At 41.0% G+C, this 21,064-nt stretch overlaps 1 protein-coding gene across 2 annotated transcripts; it reads right to left on the reverse strand.

Moving 5' to 3' along the window:
- Window positions 1-2,311: 2,311 nt before the first annotated feature.
- LOC103698046 (ATP-citrate synthase alpha chain protein 2) lies at window positions 2,312-8,594 on the reverse strand. 2 transcript variants are annotated; one of them, XM_008780001.6, is made up of 11 exons: window positions 8,293-8,594; window positions 7,614-7,790; window positions 7,275-7,517; window positions 7,048-7,099; window positions 6,699-6,813; window positions 6,516-6,597; window positions 3,539-3,634; window positions 3,243-3,344; window positions 3,019-3,135; window positions 2,821-2,937; window positions 2,312-2,614 (listed from the first exon to the last, which is right to left on the reverse strand). In XM_008780001.6, the coding sequence occupies exons 1-11, from the start codon at window positions 8,389-8,391 to the stop codon at window positions 2,543-2,545; spliced, it is 1,272 nt and encodes a 423-aa protein (XP_008778223.4). In that variant the 5' UTR covers window positions 8,392-8,594; the 3' UTR covers window positions 2,312-2,542. The 2 variants fall into 2 exon arrangements, with proteins under 2 accessions (XP_008778223.4, XP_038988507.3); XM_039132579.3 differs by having other exon boundaries at window positions 2,312-2,636.
- Window positions 8,595-21,064: the final 12,470 nt, after the last annotated feature.

Below are 21,064 nucleotides of genomic sequence, written 5' to 3' on the forward strand. Positions count from 1 at the left end.
TAAGTGTTTATGTACTTGATCAATTGAGTTAATGACATTAGTACTTCCATATGACCTCAATGGTTTTGTAAACATCAAAATCATATTAGGGTCAAACATAATCTATCTACGAACGGTCTTTAATTTGTTCATGAGATGAACGACCCGTGCATGCATTTTCCGCTACGGTTTAATTTTCTACGGCATGCATGGTTTTCTAACAGTTGGTGAGCTCGAAAAACCAACGATTAGGATTTTGTTGGTGAGCCTGAAAAACCAACGATGTGGACTTTTGGATTGTGAGCCCGGTAAAATAATTCAGCCGTAATCCGCAGAATTATAGTGAATTCCTAAGGAAATTCTTGGAGAATGGACGTAGGTGCCTTGGAGTGCACCGAACTACTATACTTGGTGTTTAGATTGTGTTCTTTTGTGCACCTTGCTTTACTTACCTTCTTGCATTGTGTAGTTGCTCTGGTTTAATTTCTTACTTGTTTACTTGAGATTGCCTAGAGTTTATATTAATTCGCTTCCACTGCATTTACACCTTTCACATAGGTTAAATTGTGCACATATCTATAAGAAAATTCAGAATCATAAATTTTAGAAAAACCAATTCACTCCCCTTCCCCTTTTCTTGAGTTGTCACCTTGGGCAACATCTCTGCCCTCGTAGAATACAGCCTTTGAGCTCCCCACACAAGAGATGTCAATGTGGTGTATACAGGATACACAAAACTGCAGCATTAGAATGACAAGTGATCGGGTGTAGACTAAAAGCAATTCGCCATAATTAAAGCATGGGATCCCAAGCGTCACATATTTCGGTGGTAGATTTGAACTTACAAGATAAGTACTGGACAATCAAAGCTAACAACATAATAGAGCAAGTCATCATCCATTGACCTGACAGCTTCTGAATAGACTACTTTGAACCGAATCACTGATCTTGGCTCAACCAAAAAGTAGGGGACAAGTGATATGGCATTAAATAAGCAAGTGATATGGTGCTACCAGATTCAACCAGATCACAGCCAATTTGGCAGCCTTGCTACCTTATCGACATTATCAGAGCAAATCAACTCCCCCCAACCAGGATCGAGCCAAGCAGAAGGAAATAGACATTCAAAGTCAAACTTACATTCAAAGTCAAACTTGCTCGCTCGGCCAGATAACTGCTTGGCTCAGCACCAAGCCAACCAAGGCCCTCTCACCTTAAACCATGGCCAGAGGTGCGAGTCACAACCGGCGCCCACTCACCCGAATAGTTACATGTTTTGCTAGATCCTATACCATTACAATGTGATCTTCCAACGATTATATCATGATCCTAGATTGTTAGAACATAATCTTATGAAATTCCGTATCTCTTAGCTATAAATAAATCCTAATACCCTCCATGAAAGGTAACCGACAAAAAATCCTTGTTAAATGACACTCTTCCTGATTCTTCCTTCATTCCCATACAAAATACTCTCCTTAACTTAAGCATCAAAGGACCTAACTAGAGATCAAAAATTTCACATTTTTATTTTATCATAGTAATTTATAAAATATTTTTAAAATAATAAAAGAATGAATCAATGAGTGATCTTTACTGAAAACTTGAGTAAGTAGCTCTTTGTAGGGTAGGATTTTATTGAACAAAACAAAGTTAAAGCTCTTACAAATTTTCGAGCCTTATTTGTTGTCTTGCAGACCGACAAAAGCAAACAATGCTCATGATCCGGAGATCAGCAGCAACAGTGATCATGAACCTTTTTCTATCTTGCCAGTCATTCTAATGCGATTGAATAGTCATATGCTGGTTAGATAATCTCGAGAATATCAATATCATAGAATGCAATTGGGAGGCCTCCCCTTCTACTGCAATGCACGTATATTATGTTCAATGGGCTAGGTTACACCCAGGCCCAGTCTCAGCCCGCTGAGAACAAAGGACAGGCCCACCCTACGAATTCGCCAAGGATACCAGGCCGGCGCCTTGCCCGAAATAAAATCCTGCTGTCTTCTCCAGCTAAAAAGAGTTGTCACTCTCGTAGAGCAAGAGCAATCACAGAGCTGAACATATTCACCATGCCGACCCAAGCATAAAGCAGGAGGTAATGCTGATAATATGAAAGACAACACTTCTTGACAGTTTCAGCTCACTGGAGGTAGAAAAAAAATGATAACATAGCATGCGAGAATGCATTAAAAGCTACCAATATCTTTCACTACAGCCAGATATGCTTCTCACATTCAGAAGATTAAGTTCATTCAATATGTCTACCAGGAGCATAAGCTAGTAGCATCAAAATGTCATGCATAGTTTGCACACATCAAGCCCAAAATTACTGGAAATCCAAGCTGGAACAGAAATTCTCTATTAGAATATATTAGTCTTATCACAACTCACTCCAGAAGTTTGATGAGGCAACCAAATTAGGTTATTGCAGTATCGACTCATTCAAGCTCTCTAGATGTTCGACTTTTGTCCTCCGTTGCCGATAAATCCCTAAATTCTTATTCTTGTTCAACAAAACAGATGGAGAAAAACAAAAGTAGAGTACATGGAATCGAAATTATGCAGCAGACATGATGCAATCAATAGCTTGCTTGCAAATTCCAGTCATTGTTGCTTCTGGCCCATACACCTGCAATAAATCATCATGCATCCTATTCACGTATGTATTAATCAGAATCCAAAACCTTGAACGATCTTCAACGTCCAACTCGAACATTTGGAAGGTGAAGTGGGATATAAAACTTATTCGAGTTGTATTCCACAAGGCAAGAATTAGTAAGGAAATCTCATGTTACTAAAAGAGTAGGAAACTAGTGCACATTACTAATTTATTACCTCAAGGGGAATGCCTAACTCGTCACCCAGAACCCGCATTTTGAACAGACCTGTTTGGTAATTTGGACCACCTCTTCGGACAAAAATGTGCATCCTTGCAGCCTTTAGCTTGGATTCCTGCAAGAAAAGAAGCAAAGTTGCGTTTTACACTGAAAGTAGAAAAGATAAGAAATCAGTTAGAGGTTTGATCGACCATACCTTTTCCCTTAGGGCACGGATGATGCCACTAAAAGTCGCAGCAACATCAGTGAAGTTAGCTATACCCCCTCCAATGAGAAGGGCCCTCTTTTGGCCATCGGGATCAGCCGTTGCACACTGCAAATGCATAAAGAATCCATAATTTTGGGTGAATAAAGCAGTATTAGTACCTCCAGAACAAAAAAAGGATGAAACTGAGGATAATGAATCGAACAAGCTCTTACATCGAGAACCACTCTAGCATATTGCAAGACCTCATCCTCGTTAGGAGCACCACTGTACTCTGCATAGTTTCCGAGCTCTGATGCATAACCCAAGTCACCAACCTAATAAAGTGATAAACAAAATGTCCGGTTTAAACGCATATATTTTGCACCAGGCCTATATTCTATGGGTTCCTATGACTGGTGGCCTTAAAAGCATTTTGATGCCATGAAGGTTTAAACTAGACCTACCAAGAGATTTCAAAATCTTACTAAACCGCACAAAAGAAATTTGACATAGATAAATGGAAGCTTACGGTATCAGCATATATAACACTAGCACCACCACCAGCCACCATGGTCCATATGCGTCCTTTGGGATTTAAAACAGTGAACTTCAAGGAGGCACTTGTCTGAAATGATATAGGTTAACATATTATGTGTATGCTCTACGCAAAGCTTAGCAAATCTCGAGTTTATTCTCAATTGCACAAACACACGACAATTGGTACACTCAAAATATATCAATTACAGCTCTAACTTAGAATATCACAAGACTGCTGAATGAAAATGTAGAAAAACTAAAGTGCTACCTGTTCTAGCTGGCAAGTCCCAGATATTTCAAGGACTCCACTCATTCCACCTAATTGTGAGCATATTGCAAATCATAAAGAACATTTATGAAGCCCATTCAGGAATTTTCGTGGACAGTTCTAGCTTTCTCCACAAGTGTTTCTTAGCCATTCCATCCTGATGCCCCAGATGCGAGCCACCATTAGGAATTGAGGCAGTAGCTAAGCATTCTACGAAGTTAGTAATAAGTTACACAGCTTTTACAGAATATCTTTTTTGTGACAAAGGTTTTTACAGAATATAATTGAAGCACTGGCAACCACAGGACAGCATATGCTTCAAATTATAGAAACTTAAATAGCGCCTCAAAAGATTTTGGAGTGTTGTAGATAGACCTGCCAACGGTTCGAGTCTAACCCAATCCGACCTTAACCTGAACCAACCCATTACCTGAAAAGACCTGATATTTGGACCCAAATACTCGTATTTGACCTGAATTCACCTCCTCTCTCAGACCTCTCCAGAACCATAAACCCTTCGCCTCTCCCAATGGATCCCCACCAGACAACCATGCGGAGAATGGTCACAGCAGCGATGATGACAATAATGGCACCCTTCTGAAACAGCCACAGCCGTCACCCCCTATCTGTATCACCAAGATCCATGATGAGTTCGCCCATCACAACCCCACTATAGCCTGCATCAAAACAATACATATTCAGGAAGCCGTACGAGGCACTGCGGTGACGGCGACGGCAACGGCGATCCCAATGCGAGTATTTGAGTCGGGGAGACTGGGGCCACGCCTGAAGATGGTCAGATCATACCACTGCCACAGCGACTAAAGTAGATATGTACATGGGCTCGACTTTCTCAAACTCGCCGTTGCTGAGCTCAGTATGGCTGCTAAGCTTTTCCATAAGGGATTGGTCAGCCATCATAATTTTAAGTGTTTTAAGAGTTTCAAACCACAATGGGGTCAGGTCAAGTGTTTTTAAGTGTTTCAGGCTGCCTAAACAGCTTGGGTTGGGCTGGATTATGTTTCGGGTTGGGGCAAGTCCTAACTCGATCCATTGACAGGCCTAATTGGGGAAGCCTACTGAGTCTTGCCTCTATTCATACAGGCAATGATGGTGTAGCTAGGAAAATTACAATAGAAGGAAAACATCCAACTGGAGGGAAAAAGTATCTTTGACGAACTCAGTAGGTTCAATGTGAAGTTCTAACAAACTAAAGAGAAGAGAACATCAAAACATAAAGTAGTGAACGCCATAAAATCTACATGACATAACAAACCAAAACTAGAGAATCTCACTATCCTTTCTAACAAAGTTGATATTGGAAATCTACATTGATTCCCCTGCATTAAAGTTTTCACAGGCTCAAAGTACTTAACCATACAAAAACTTAGGACATGAAATTTATTTTCAAAACTTCCATTACCAATTATTAAATTTCTCCATTCAACAAGAAGAAAGGAATAACCAAAACAACACTATTTGAATAATTGAGATTATAGATCAAATTCAAATACCAATGTCTCCATGCCAATCTTAACCTCCAATTGAAGAAAGAAAGAACTATCATGAAGATTCAAGCTCTCATTTTTCTCAACATGCAACATTCTTCTAAATGAAGATTTCATAACTCAAGTTTACCTTTTCAAGCTCCCAATCCGCACTAATCAAATGGCCATCTTGAACAGACAAGAAGTCCCTCAAGAACTCAATGTCCTCAATGCATACATAATTCTGAAATCTAATTTAGGAAACCCCCACTCAGAGAAAAAAAAAATCTAATTTTAGTGCTACGAAGCCGCATCCCTTCAGCATTCTCTTCTTGATACATTAAAAATATTTTTTGAGAGCGCGCACTTCGCTCCTTTTACAGTAATTTCACCTAATCACTTGAATGCAAAATACTTCATTTTTATTCAGAAAGTGTATTCATTTTCTCCCAATTCCCATTCTTAAATCTCCATCTCTACTAGATTTGGAGCCACCATAAACCTATACTCATCCTTTCCACCCATATCCCATAAAAATAAAATAAATGGAACCCATTTGTTTGTAGCATAAGTCATCAAAGATCCAATTGTAGGCACGGTGACTTCCTGACCTCACAAATGTTGCTCTTGTTCTTCTATTACGCATTTAGTCTCTAGTAGTATATATCTAACCATTAACAATAGCAAAATGCATTGGTGGTCATTACCTATAAGCCATTTTGATGCATCCTATATCAGGGTAACACCGCAATCATTTGACGACCATTGAGAAACAAGAAGGCATGATATATAGATAGACTAAGGCTACTTTATTCACTAAACAGATCATATTGACATGCAAAGTGATCCATTAAGAAATCATTTTTTTCTAAATCTAGAATTTCTTTTCCTATTTTTTTAGTTCCACTTGAGAGATCTTATATAGCTAATCCCCATTTTCTAAGTGTTCTCTTTCTTTCTAGCCAACAATTAAGCATACTAAGGATATATAAGGTATGGCCACAATCATTTCCATCAAAATATTGAATAAATAATCATTTAACTCATCATGATAAGGATTGTACTGTAGGAAGGAAGATTTAAACTCAACTTCAGTGTGAGCATTAAAAAAGAACTAGCATAGCATGAAACAGTATTAATGTAAACATTGTTACTTTTCATCCAACAGAGGTTTGCTCAAATTATAATATATGCAAATCAATAGAAGTCATCACCTTTTCATCAAGTTCATGAATAAAGCTTTCTGTAGGGCTCAGAACTCTGCCAAAAGGAAGGGGAAATTCTATGCTCCCCCACCTGCGCATCGTAACATAACCCAGCATAAACATACAGACAGGATTCCCTCGAATGAACCAACATTGATAAGATGATAATGAAGCCTGTGGCACAAAACCTACTTCTTGAAGTTCTTGAATGCAGCAGTGTCATCAAGCTCTCCTCGCATATCCAACGGATATGGCTCCCCATTTACCAAAGTGAATGGGTTCATCTCGAGAAAAGTGAAATCCAAGTCTGTGATATACACATTAAATCAATTCCATACCAGAAAAGTAAATAAAGAACATGGAAAATGAAATGGCACAAGAAAAAAAAAAATTCCCCCTCCAGTTACAAAAATTATAATATACCGAGATTATACACAACCACTTATAAATACAACCTTTTAAAGTTGCTTTGTATAGAATTTCTTAAACTATTGAACAAGCATTAAAGAAGTGTCCCATGTAGATCTTTGTCCCAGCATACCTTGGAAAACAGCAAAAACCCCTTTTATGAAGTCCCCTATTTTTCCTCGTACCTGAGCCAACATTTGTGATAAGAATTACCAGCAGAGGCATAACCAAGTATATCTCCAAATTATAGCACGAAAATCAAGTTAGCTCAACTGTCTAGGAGGAAACAGCTTAAACAAGATTACCCAGTTCAAGCAAATACTGCAAGCAAAATGGATATGTAGAAGAAATGCGCCTCACCTCCAGGGGAAGGGTTGCAATCAGTGGAGCACATGCCTCAGACGTCATAGGCTTCTCGGCAGGGAGAAAGATAGTCTTAACCTTGTCCCAGTTCTCTTCAATTTCAATTCCACCACACTCTGAGAAGCTGATGGTGCAACCAAGCCTCTCGGAGACGATCGAGAGATAGTACTCTTGGTCATGGGGAACAAATGGCTCAACTATAAATGTGGTAATCGGGGCCTTGCAGCCACCCATCTCAACCTATATGAAATTAAAATTTGGAATACATGTTGTTCTATTAATAATCACTGAATCAGTAAAGAACTAAAACGCAAACAATGTTAATTACATAATTACCTCCACTCCAAGACGTTCCTTCACAAACTGAGCCACCTGAGCCATATCTAAGTTCAGAGCCAACAAACCGCTCTTCCCTCGCTTCCCGAACAGCATGTCAGGCTTCACAACCAGTTTCATGGATGAAAGCCATGGCTCTTTGTTCACTAACTCAGTGAAGTCCGTCGAATCCGTGACCTTATTTAGCCAACATAAATAATTGAGAAAAAATCACCACTACTTATAAGAGTCGAAGAGCACAAGCTAATCATCCAATCAAATAACCACGAAATTAAATCCATGCTTGAATCAGTGAAGAAAATTAGATCGTTTCTGTTTCATCATCAAATCCAAATCATTTACGATCTAAATCTCATCAAATGCTGCAAAACTACACTAATCAACCGTCAAAAGCACATCTTAGTCAGAAAACCGCGATAACAAAATGCACTTCATGATCCAATCCAAAAAGAATCATATTTTTACACTAAAAAACACATGGGTTATTAAAATACCGTATAACAGTCTAATATATATGAAAATAATCACAAATTTGCTCGTTTTTCCATCGGTAAGTACACATGTAGCTAAAAGATCTCTCAGATCTCCACTGAAAAACAAATTTTTGAGCCAATTCTCAATCAATCACCACATGAACCTCCTAGAAAACAAGATCGAGACAGAGATCAGAAGAGCCCACCTGGGCTGAGAAAATCTGGAGGTCGATGGCGGCGAGCCGCTTGAGATGCTCCTTGAGAAGCCGCTTCGAATCGTACTCCCGGATCTTCTTCCTCGCCATCTCCTCCTTCCTTTTTGGAACGCTTCAGAGATCGATCGGAGAGGTCCCCTGGATTCGAGCTTCCAAGGAGTGGTGGCTTCAAAGAGAGGTCGATGGGAGCCGAGGGATATTTAAAGGCGAGAGAGGAGGAGAGGTGGGCGGGTAGCTGCGATCGCCCCTCAAAGCAAGCAGACTTCCCACCTACCCTTCTCCCAACCCAGCGAACCCTTGGACGGCTTTTCGCCTTACCAGTTACTGGACGTCCGCATAAACTTTCGTGCTGGATTCAAGATCTTCCGTCCATGTCAACTTGGGAGAAAATTGAACGATAGATCTGATTATTTACGTATGAAGTTTGTGGGGACGATCTGACGGGAGGAGGAAGAGGGAGGAGGGGGTGGATGGGCAGTGAATGCAAGTCGTTTTCGGTCACCCACTCGGGACGCATGGGACCGGGATTACGTTGTCACAAAGCGAGAGAGAAGAGGGTGTTAGCGGGTGTTAGAATGGGTCTTACAAGTAGGTCGATGTAGTAATGGAGGTAGTGGAGTTTGGGGAGCGGAGCCACGTGTGGAAAGTTTGGAAGTGGTTTGGTGGCGTAGCATCCACGGGCCGGCTAACGGCGATGAATGAGAGCGATTAGATCTAGTAATAGTTTGGAATGATGCAATAATTCTATGGTGCCTTTTTTTTCAAGGTATTGGTACGAAGCAAATAAACCATGCTTCCCTCAAATGGATCTAAAGGCAATTCAGATACTCGCACCAATCTCGAAGCAACAATAACCCTGGCTAACAAGTTAACGGAAGACAAAAACATTAATGGAACAGGATGCACTATTCTTGTCCGTGTCCTATCACCCGGGACCAGCCATTTTATTAATTATTGGAATCTATTTTATTAATTTCTAAAAATAAGCACAAGCTGGCCACAAATAAACAGAAACTTGTATCCCCGTAGAAATAAATAAAAATATCTAAAAAATAAACACTAGCCCTTCTAAGATAAGTATAAACCCTTTAAGATAAATACCTAATCTGTGCTGATAAATAAAAAACACCATAGAAATAAATAAAAACTCGACACCTCATCCTAGGTTAGGTCAGGGCTCACTTACGATAAAAGGCAAAGATTGAGAATAAACACAAAGTTTGGTTGCAGTAGACACAAAGTATAAGTAAACACAAACTAGCTTCGGATAAGCAAAAACCTGCAAGGATGCCCACTACCTTCTTGCACCTCCCTCCAGAAATAAATAGAAACCCTTAAGGAATAAACACCGGTTCCTCCATAAACATAAACTCTCCATGATAAACACCTAGTCTGCGGCACAGGTTTCTATTTATTGCCCTAGAGGGTTTGTGTTTGTCCTAAAAGTGTTAATATTTATTCTTTAAATGTTTCTATTTATTTTTGCAACGTAATATAGATTTATGTTTATCTATGGCCAATTTTTGTTTACTCTTAGGAATTAATGAAGTGGATTCCAACAATTATGAAGTAGCCAATCTACAAGGGAGAGTGTTTTTATTATTTTTTGAAATAATTACTAAAGGATGGGTGCAGATATGGGCAGCACGTCCTATCCCATTGATGCTTCTTTTTTTTCCTTAACGGCTCCTATTGCTGCTGAGAATTGATATGACCAAGGCGTCGAGCAAGAGAGGTCGCTGGAGGGCTCGATCATCGACTACTCAAGCCATGCTATGTGATGCATCTAAAACCATACTAGGAGGCTAGACTCATACTCGGAACTTCGGACCGACATTAAGTTTGGCTTGAAACAACAAAAATAAAGAAATCTTCTGGTCGGAGAGTGTTTGGCGGGGGATCCTCCGATGCTTTAAATCAAAATGATGTTGGGAATCCGCCCATGCCGCAGAAAATTAAAAAAAAAATTCAGATGGCAGCAGAAAAGGCATGCGCGGGATCAACCGTTCATCGCATGAACGTTGTTTAAAAACCGTTCGTAGATAGATAAGAATTAAAAACTTTTAAATAACATTAGAAGATCAGATCTTCACCTTGTGCGGGTAGATGATCACCGCAAACTGATGATCGTGGTTTTGGATGAAGGTTCACTTGAAGCCGTTCAAGTGCTCGGCCTCTACGGGTATCCACACGAAGCAGAAAACCGATCCAAGCTTTCTATCTCCCCGGGGTGCTAGCTCCCTTGCGGAGATAACTTTGATGGCTGATCTCCTCTCTTTCTTTCAACTCTTTCTTTTTCTTCCTTTGCTTGCAGCTGAACCAAGGAAAGGGGAGGAGAGGGGGCCACGAATTGGAGAGGGAGAGGGCTTCAATGATGCCCTAGGTCAGCCCCCACGCCTCCTCTTAAATAGCATGTGTCCTTGATAAACTTCCAAGAGGGGCGCCGGCCCCTCTTCTTTGCCGCACCAAGCAAGGAAAAGGAGGAGGGGCATGTGCCCCTCCTTCATGGTTAACCTAATCCTCCTTTAAGGAGGATTAGGAAGGTCACTCATGGTTAGGTCCTAATCTAATTAGGCTTGGACCAAGGGTGAACCAATTTGGGTTTAATCTAGGTAAGTCCTAATCCAATTAGAACTTAATGAACCATGACTCAATTGAACCCTTCAATCCTAATCCAATTAGGAGTCTTGTTGATTCATTAGATTAATAATTAATTAGGACTTAAGAAATCCTAATCCAATTAGGACTTATTTAATTTTAGTCCTAATCCAATTAGGACTCTAATTTGAATCCAAAGTCCTAATCCGATTAGGACTCTAAGAATCCTACTCTAAGTAGGAATCCAAATTTAATTCAAAACTCCTAATCCAATTAGGATTGTAGGAATCCTACTCCAAGTAGGAATCCTAGTCCTACTCCAAATAGGATTTCCAGTCCAAGTAGGAATCCCAGTCCAAGTAAGAATCCTAGTCCTAATCCAATTAGGACTCTAGAAATCCTACTCCAAGTAGGACTCTTGTTTTAAGTCCAATTAATTAATTCCCTTTGTTCCTTCTTCAACTTATTATCAATCGAATTGATTACTTGTGATTCCTAATCACGATTCAACCATCGGATCGGTCAATGCCTCTAGTGTGTGTGACCCCATAGGTTCTATTCTGACTGGTAGTGAGATATATTGCAATCTCTATCATAATATCATTGAAGACTCCTTTCAATGGGTTGGAACTATTCCAACTCTACTCATCAGGATTTATCGATCATCGAGATAATCTCTGTGAGTCTCACCATCCACCAGTGACACCTAGCAGCATGTAGTGGCTACCCAGCAGAATAGAATAATGAACCTCTAGGTGCAGTTATCATGTGATACAGTCCTTCTATCGTGGATCCCTACAAGACGGAGGTCATGGATAACTCGTCAAACCCCTTCGTCTGTCATATGTCAAGATTTATTCGACTTAAGTTCGAGAGTGGAGAACTCTTTCTCCACTATGCAATCTGCCCCGGCCGAGGTCTTACGAACTCAGTCTTATAAATCACATAGGATCTCTCCTTATCTATCAAGGTCGATAGGTTCCTTGTAGATGCATACCCTACTCCTACAGTGAACCTACTGCAGCCAATCTACACTGCATGGACCCATATGGCTAGAGACCATGTATTTGTGCAGTCAAACTACAATAACCTCACTGTGAGTAGCCGAAGCATCGTAGGTCAAAGGACCAGTCACACTACTGCAACATCAAGCAAGTCACTGACGAGTGGATAGACATCCAAGTGACTTCTTGTCTTGGTCACGCTCAGTACCCTTGTTCTCTAACAAGCACCTGCACTATTACTTCAGTGTCTCCACATCGTGGACTCGAGTCTCGTCCATCCATAGGGAAAGTAATGTGTGCACTGATCTCATCGGATCGATCACCGTCCTCGTGATGATCCATCGATCAGGAACGTTTAGAAATTAATCACTAATGATACATGGCTCAAATTCTCAACTCTTGAGAATATGCATCATCATCTTATTAATTCCTTGGACGATTCATAGACACAATACTAATATGAATGAAAAAGATGCCTTTCATTTATTCAATAATAAATAGTCAAGTACAAAATTATGTCCCTAGAATTAATAATATGTCAGCCAGATTGGCTTCTAGGGCATACATCTAACAATCTCCCACTTGCACTAAAGCCAATTGGTCATATATCTTAGGCCCATCTTCTCAAGGTGGGCTTCAATCTTTTGCTGACTCAGCTGCTTAGTGAATGGGTCTGCCACGTTATCCGCGGAGTCTACTCTCTGCACCTCGACATAGTTCTTCTCAACATAGTCGCGTATGATGTGGAAGCGCCGCTCTATATGCTTGGACTTCTGATGAGACCTTGGCTCCTTAGCAAGAGCTATGGCGCCATTATTATCGCAGTAGAGTGTTATGGCATCTGATGTCATCACGTCCAACTCTGTAATGAATTTCTTGAACCAGAAGCCTTCTTTAGCAGCTTCAGAGGCAGCGATGTATTCAGCTTCCATAGTAGAATCAGCAATGATCGGTTGTTTAGAACTTTTCCAATTCACCGTACCACCATTGCACAAGAACACATATCTAGATGTTGACTTCCTATCATCGACATCAGTCATGAAGTCTGAATCTGTGTACCCTTCTACCTTTAACTCTGATGATCCTCCAAAGACCAAGAATAAGTCTTTAGTTCTTCTCAAGTACTTAAGAATATTCTTCACAGCTGTCCAGTGTTCTTCACCTGGATTCGACTGATATCTGCTTGTGACACTCACAGCAAGGGCTATATCAGGTCGTGTATATAGCATGGCATACATAAGGCTCCCTATTACCGATGCATAGGGTATCTTGCTCGTACGTTGAATCTCTTCAGATGTATTGGGGCACATCTTCTTGGAGAGATGAATTCCATGCCTTAGGGGTAAAAGACCCCTTTTAGAGTTTTCCATGTTGAACCTTTTCAGCACTTCCTCTATGTATATTTTCTATGATAGGCCAAGCATCCTTTTAGATCTATCTCTATAGACCTTTATTCCCAAAATATAGGATGCTTCCCCAAGGTCTTTCATGGAGAACTCTTTTGACAACCAGACCTTGACCGAGGTTAGCATGTGAATATCATTCCCTATCAGGAGGATGTCGTCCACGTACAGTATGAGAAATACGACAGCACTCCCACTAACCTTTTTGTAAACACATGGTTCCTCTTCGTTTTTGATGAAATCAAACGTTTTGATTGCGTCATCGAAACGAGTGTTCCAACTTCGAGATGCTTGCTTTAGTCCATAGATGGACCTTTGCAGCTTGCAGAACTTGTGATCTCCATCACTGGAAGTGAAACCCAAAGGCTGTTCCATATAGATATCTTCATCAAGATATCCATTCAGGAAAGCAGTTTTCACATCCATCTGCCAGATTTCATAATCATGAAATGCTGCAATGGCAAGCAATGTTCGGATGGATTTTAGCATGGCTACAGGTGAAAAGGTCTCCTGATAGTCAATGCCTTCGCGTTGACTATACCCTTTCGCCACTAGCCTTGCTTTATAGGTCTCTACCTTTCCATCTGTTGCCCAGTAGATACAACCCAAGAGGGGGGGGGGTGAATTGGGTCTTTTAAAACTTTTAGAATACTTCTAAAACTTTTCAATTAATTATGCTAAGTTGTATAGATGCACAGTGAAATTTAAACTTAGCAACAGTTTGATGTATAGAATGTGACTTGATTGAATATGCTTGCAACTAAAGGATGCGCGGATAAGAGTTAAGCAAGCAATTTATCTAAGTAAGTAAGTGAGTAAGTTAGACAATGACAAGAGGCATTACAAACACAACAAACATATAGTGGTTCGGTGCACCCCAGCACCTACATCCACTCCCCAAGACCTCTTGGGAATTTCACTATAATCCTACAGATTACAGCCGGTTGTTTTACAAGCTCACAACCCAACTTGTTGTTTTGCAAGATAACAACGAACTCGGTCGGTTTTCACAGGCTCACCGACTAGAACCAACCGATTGTTTTTCCGGGTTCACAATCAAACCCAGTTGGTTTTCCCACAGGCTCACCAACCACAACCTTACAACGATTGTTTTCCGGGTTCACAATCAACCCAGTTGGTTTTCCCAAAGGCTCACCAACCACAACCTAACACCGTTGGTTTTCCCTTTGGCTCACCAACAAACCTTAACCCCTTGATTCAATCCCTTGATTGAATCAAGTTACAAGATATTAAAACAAAGGTTTAAAAACAAATCAAAGCTTCTTAAACAAGCAAATATAACAATATACACAAATAGAGTAAAGAGACGCCCTCAAACGAGTTTTGAAGATGAAGGAGCTCGGCTTCTTCTTTACTTGACCCTCTTCTCATTTGGCACGAAGTAGAGGATCACCTAGGCAGCACACGGATGGAGAGGAAGCTTTGGGATTCACTTGGATGCTCTTCTTCTCTCTATTTCACTTTGGATGGCCCTTTTGTGCTTATGGAGGATTTCCCTTATAATCTCTTTGAGATCTCTTCTCTAAATGTTCTCTCCCACTTCCATTCCTTCTTTCCTAGCTCTCCTCTTGATTTTATAGCTTTAGATGTCGTGGAAATAGAAATCTAGCCGTTAGAGACAAAAATAGAGCCGTTGTGCACATTCTGCAACTCCTGACAATGTTTCTGTTGGGATCGGAGTCGACTCGCGCGATCTGGAGTCGACTCGACTGTTGCAGGAGTCGACTCATGCTTTTCTGGAGACGGCTCGGCAACTGTTCAAAATTCGAATTAAAGTGCTGTCTCGACTGGGAGTCGACTCGACTTATCCCGGAGTCGACTCCCCAAAGTCTGGAGCTGACCTGGCACTCTTGGAGTCGGCTCATCCCAAGGAATCCATGGATGCATTTTTCAACTTTGCTCACTCGAGTCGACTCGGAAATTCTGGGAGTCGACTCGGTGCTCAGAGTCCGAACTCCCGAGCTTCTGTCTTTTGGTTCGTGCTGTCTTGGAGTCGACTCGAACTGTCTCGGAGTCGACTCGGCCCTCAGTATCCAAAAAAACGGTCTTCTGTCTTTTGGGGTCGTGCTGCCTTGGAGTCGACTCGGACTTTGCGGGAGTCGACTCGGCTCTCAGTGTCTGAAATTGGCTCTCTGACTTTTTGCTTGTTTTCCTCTGGGAGTCGACTCTAGCTTCCTTAGGAGTCGACCTGCCAGCCATCGGAGTCGACTCGAGTTCTTCAGGAGTCGACTCGGCTCTCAGAGTCCAAAATAGCCTCCCTGTGTTTCTGTCTTGTTACTCCCTGGAGTCGACTCGTACTATCCAGGAGTCGACTCGAGGACTATTCTTTTGGATTTTTCTTTGAATTTGCTCGTCCAACTTGAGTCCTTTGAACTTGAAACTTGGGCCAATGAAGTGTAACTTTCTTCCAACTTTTCTTGAGAGCTTTGAAGGCCTTCTTGTGTTCTTCCAACTTGCTATGTTCCTTGCAAAATAAATATCTTTCTCCTTGCAACACAAACATTAGTATTTATACTTCCAGATTTTTGTGATCATCAAAATCAATCTTTAAATCAATCTTTGGGTCATCACCATCCGAACCTAACTTCCTTTTGTGGATCCATTTGCATCCAATAGGTACAATACCTTTTGGTGGATCTACTAGGGTCCAGACTTGGTTGGAATGCATGGAGTCTAACTCTGACTTCATGGCTTCCAGCCATTTCTCGGAATCGATATCTGATATCGCCTCGTTGTAGGTTTTGGGATCCTGTGTGTGATCCCTATCTCCCACTAGGAATATTTTCTCGGTATCCTCTTCTAGTATACCTAAGTATCTATCGGGAGGATGGGAGACCCTACTAGATCTGCGAGGTGGATGAGGGACATCGTGTACTGGCTCTGTATGAATGGGTTCGATAGGATCCATGACTCGTTGCTTTTCAGAGACTTTCTCTTCAAGCTCAATTTTCCTCCCACTGCCTCTATCAAGGATAAACTGATTTTCCAAGAAGATGGCATGACGGCTCACAAACACATTATGATCCTCTGAGACGTAAAAATTATATCCTAATGACTCTTTAGGATATCCTATAAAACGAGCACTTATGGTCCTAGCCTCTAGTTTGTCCGCCTGTAGTCTTTTGACGTGGGTCGGACATCCCCAAATCTTGAGATGACTAAGACTTGGTTTCTTACCATGCCATATCTCATACGGTGTGGTAGGAACAGATTTAGAGAGAACTCTATTCAGTAGATATACTGCGATAAGTAAGGCATCTCCCCAAAGAAACATTGGTAGATCAGTGAAGCTCATCATGGATCGGACCATATACAATAGAGTCCGATTTCTCCTCTCTGACACCCCATTGAGTTGAGGTGTACCCGGAGGTGTCCACTGTGAGACTATGCCGTTTTCCTTGAGATAGTTTCGGAATTCCTCACTAAGGTATTCTCCTCCTCGATCTGATCGAAGAGCCTTAAGAGGTTTTCCAGTTTATTTTTCTACTTCATTCTTGAACTCCTTGAACTTTTCAAAAGATTCAGACTTGTGTCTCATAAGATACACATACCCATACCGTGAATAATCATCGGTAAAGATAATGAAGTACGAATAACGTTCCCTGGCTTGCACATCGAATGGGCCACACACATCTGTGTGTATCAGGGTAAGTATTTCAGTGGTCCTCTCTCCATGTCCTACAAAGGGCAATCTAGCCATTTTTTCTTGAAGACAGGACTCGCAAACTGGATATGACTCGGAAGTCAATGAGCCGAGAAGCCCATCTTTATCCATTTTGTTCATTCTATCTTCTCCAATATGGCCAAGCCTGAGGTGCCACAAATATTTTTGGTTTATCTCATCCCTGGATCTCTTGGATCCTTTGGCACTCAATTCTTGCTTAGACACATTTACAGATACATCCATATGCAAATGATAGAGACTGTCAATCATAAAACCACGTGCGACTATTTTATTTCTGAAATAAATAGAACAGCAGTCTTTGTCAAATGTAAAAATATGATCTTCCTGTGCTAGACATGAAATAGAAATCAAATTTCTGCTAGCAGCAGGTACATAATAGCAGTCTCTAAGTAATAAACTAAAACCAGACGGTAGTCGCAGATGGTAGGTGCCCACAGCCACAACAGCAACTTTTGCCCCGTTGCCAACCCGAAGGGTTACCGCACCTTCCCCCAGCCTTCTACTTTCCTTTAGACCCTGCATGGTAGTGCACAAATGAGCACTAGAACCAGAATCTATAACCCAACTAGAAGTAGAAGAAACCGTTAGATTAGTTTCAATTATGAGCAAGTCTATACCTTCTGAAGGTGTGTCACCTTTCTTGTTCTTCAGGCTCTCGAGGTATGAAGGACAGTTTCTCTTCCAGTGGCCGTCGACATTGCAGTGGAAACATTTTCCTTTGTCATTAGCCTTTTTCTTTTGAACTTCCTTCTTTGGCTTCTTGTCTTTCTTCTGCTTCTTAGCAGGCTTCTTTTTCTTCCAAGTAGACTTTCTCTTGGAACCAGAAGTCAACTCAGCAGCAAGGACATTGCCCCTTAAACCTTTCAAGGCTCCCTCAGCAGTTACCAACATATTTATCAGTTCAGTCTTAGTGCATTCAATCTTATTCATGTGGAAGTTTACTATAAACTGACCAAATGAATCAGGTAGGGATTGAAGGATCAGATCTACTTGCAATTCCTTGTGCATGTTCATACCGAGCTTCTCAAGCTCCTCTAGGTCCTTGATCATAGTCAGACCGTGATCATGGACAGACTGCCCCTCGCGCATCTTTGCTTTGAAGAGCCTCTTGGATACTTCAAAACGAGCTGTGCGACTCTGCTCACCATACAACTCTTGCAGGTGTGCCAGTATGTCCCTAGCAGTTTTCATATTCTCATGCTGGCATTGGAGTTCATTGGACATGGATGCCATCATATAGCACTTGACTCTAATGTCATCATCCATCCACTTTTGATGCATCTCACGCTGAACATCAGTAGCACGTGTTGGTAGTGTGGGGATATCTGAATCGAGTATGTAGCCTATTTTCTCACAGTTCAAAACAATTTTGAGATTTCTAAGCCAGTCCTTGTAATTGGTTCCAGTCAATCGGTTGGTCTCAAGAATACGGATCAAAGGGTTTGAAGCTGACATTATGATCTGCAGAGAGTAAAGATTCTAGTTAGACTTTTGTACTTGATCCTTAATCTGTTCTAAGGTCTTTTAGAACAAATGTACCTCCCATTATTTTCTCGAATCCCTTACACTCCCCTGGTAAGAAAACGGAAATCCTAGGCGATTAGGGTTTCTAGTAGGTACTGCGGTCTCACCAATCTACATGGTACCTCACCTAACAGTTATTGGTGACACATAGATGGATGAGTGTACAACTCTTGTACAATGCTTCTCAAGCATGTTGCAGTGCAACTTGGTCTCTAAGCCATGAAGACCTCACCTAACAGTTATTGGTCCCATTTCTTAGTTAAGTCAGACCCACCGTATAACCGTAGAAATAAAGTCGTTATTGGGTCCTCACCTAACAGTTATTGGTGCCCAACCCCACCTTTACCCTACAACATCTCATGTCTATAGAGAGGTCCAGCCCCCCGATGCAACTTGCCCACTGTATCCAGCCGAGACAAATCAACATCAGAAAGACCTTAGCAGCTCTACTACAGTGGAAGACCTATTGACTTAATATTGGTTAATCAGGTCTTAGTATTTGCAACTTGAGCTCTTCATAAGAGGTAATCGAACAATTGGCCAGGTAAGCAGGTGGGAGGCTCTCCTTACTTAGAGAGTAAGGTCCTAATTAAGTAACCACCTTTCATACTTTCCTAGACACCAATTAGATCAATTAATCTAATATGACTCACTCATGTTGGTTCACTCTCGACTTGATTGAGGAGGTTTTAATTTAGGTCTCAATTGGGTTTGCTACATCACATGTAAACCTATCTACCCCGCTCTCATTCACATCACATGCAAACGGCACATCACAGGCAGTTATAATCGCAGCATCAAATAAAGCTAAACTTTAAATAGGTGATGATCATGGATTCTAATTAGGTCATATTACAAGCACATGCACGTCAATCGATCAACTTGTCTTCAACTCTTGAATTGGTTCCAAGCCTCCTTGATTCGACCCTTGATCAACTCTTGATCCAATCGCCATCAACCGCTCAGATCGCCGTTCATCTCATGCCTTGTCTTCAACTTGATCGTTGACGTACATCACATCACAGAAATACAACCAGATGTAAAATAAAAATAATAATAAATTACATCCCCTTTTTAGGAGGCACGCAGGCCTCTCAAAACATCAAATAAGATGCATGCAAGCATCTGAAAAATTACATGACATTACAGATCACATCGCAGGTCATTATATTTGATACCAAAAGGATTTGAATCCTATGATCATCACCACATGCAGCAATTATAATTTTCAGATCTGAAATCTAATTGATTATCTCATGACATAGGTTGCTGATCATGCTAATCATGATTCTAAACTTTGTAATCCCATTAACAATGCAATTAGAATCATCATTTTATCACATAATAATCAGCATGCAAAAATCAGCACTCTAGAAAAAATCTGCATGCAGAAAATTTTCAGCATGCATAACTATTTAAATTTCAGATCTAATAAGCCTATTAATAATTAATTCTTATCTTAATCTATGATGTCTAGGCTCTGATACCACTGTTGGGAATCCGCCCATGCTGCAGAAAATTAAAAAAAAATTTCAGATGGCAGCGGAAAAGGCATGCGCGGGATCAACCGTTCATCGCATGAACGTTGTTTAAAAACCGTTCGTAGATAGATAAGGATTAAAAACTTTTAAATAACATTAGAAGATCAGATCTTCACCTTGTGCGGATAGATGATCACCGCAAACTGATGATCGTGATTTTGGATGAAGGTTCGCTTGAAGCCGTTCAAGTGCCCGACCTCTACGGGTATCCACATGAAGCAGAAAATCGATCCAAGCTTTCTATCTCCCCGGGGTGCTAGCTCCCTTGCAGAGATAACTTTGATGGCTGATCTCCTCTCTTTCTTTCAACTCTTTCTTTTTCTTCCTTTTCTTGCAGCTGAACCAAGAAAAGGGGAGGAGAGGGGGCCACGAATTGGAGAGGGAGAGGGCTTCAATGATGCCCTAGGTCAGCCCCCACGCCTCCTCTTAAATAGCATGTGGAGCTCCTAGAGCTCCTTGATAAACTTCCAAGAGGGGCGCCGGCCCCTCTTCTTTGCCGCACCAAGCAATGAAAAGGAGGAGGGGCGTGTGCCCCTCCTTCATGGTTAACCTAATCCTCCTTTAAGGAGGATTAGGAAGGTCACTCATGGTTAGGTCCTAATCTAATTAGGCTTGGACCAAGGGTGAACCAATTTGGGTTTAATCTAGGTAAGTCCTAATCTAATTAGAACTTAATGAACCATGACTCAATTGAACCCTTCAATCCTAATCCAATTAGGAGTCTTGTTGATTCATTAGATTAATAATTAATTAGGACTTAAGAAATCCTAATCCAATTAGGACTTATTTAATTTTGATCCTAATCTAATTAGGACTCTAATTTGAATCCAAAATCCTAATCCGATTAGGACTCTAAGAATCCTACTCCAAGTAGGAATCCAAATTTAATTCAAAACTCCTAATCCAATTAGGATTGTAGGAATCCTACTCCAAGTAGGAATCCTAGTCCTACTCCAAATAGGATTCCCAGTCCAAGTAGGAATCCCA

This window comes from Phoenix dactylifera, chromosome 14 (assembly GCF_051530095.1).
Source record: "Phoenix dactylifera cultivar Ajwa chromosome 14, Ajwa_hap1_PhDact_Kaust_v1.1, whole genome shotgun sequence".
NCBI classification, from domain to species: Eukaryota; Viridiplantae; Streptophyta; class Magnoliopsida; order Arecales; family Arecaceae; genus Phoenix; species Phoenix dactylifera.

What these genes read in the sequence shown, in the direction of transcription:
- LOC103698046 (XM_008780001.6), bottom strand. Translation starts at nt 8,391, where the DNA reads ATGGCGAGGAAGAAGATCCGGGAGTACGATTCGAAGCGGCTTCTCAAG. An exon ending in GCATTCAAGAACTTCAAGAA is followed by an intron (nt 6,598 to 6,698) that starts GTAGGTTTTGTG and finishes TACGATGCGCAG; the next exon opens with GTGGGGGAGCATAGAATTTC. An exon ending in TTCATGAACTTGATGAAAAG is followed by an intron (nt 3,635 to 6,515) that starts GTGATGACTTCT and finishes ATATCATTTCAG; the next exon opens with ACAAGTGCCTCCTTGAAGTT.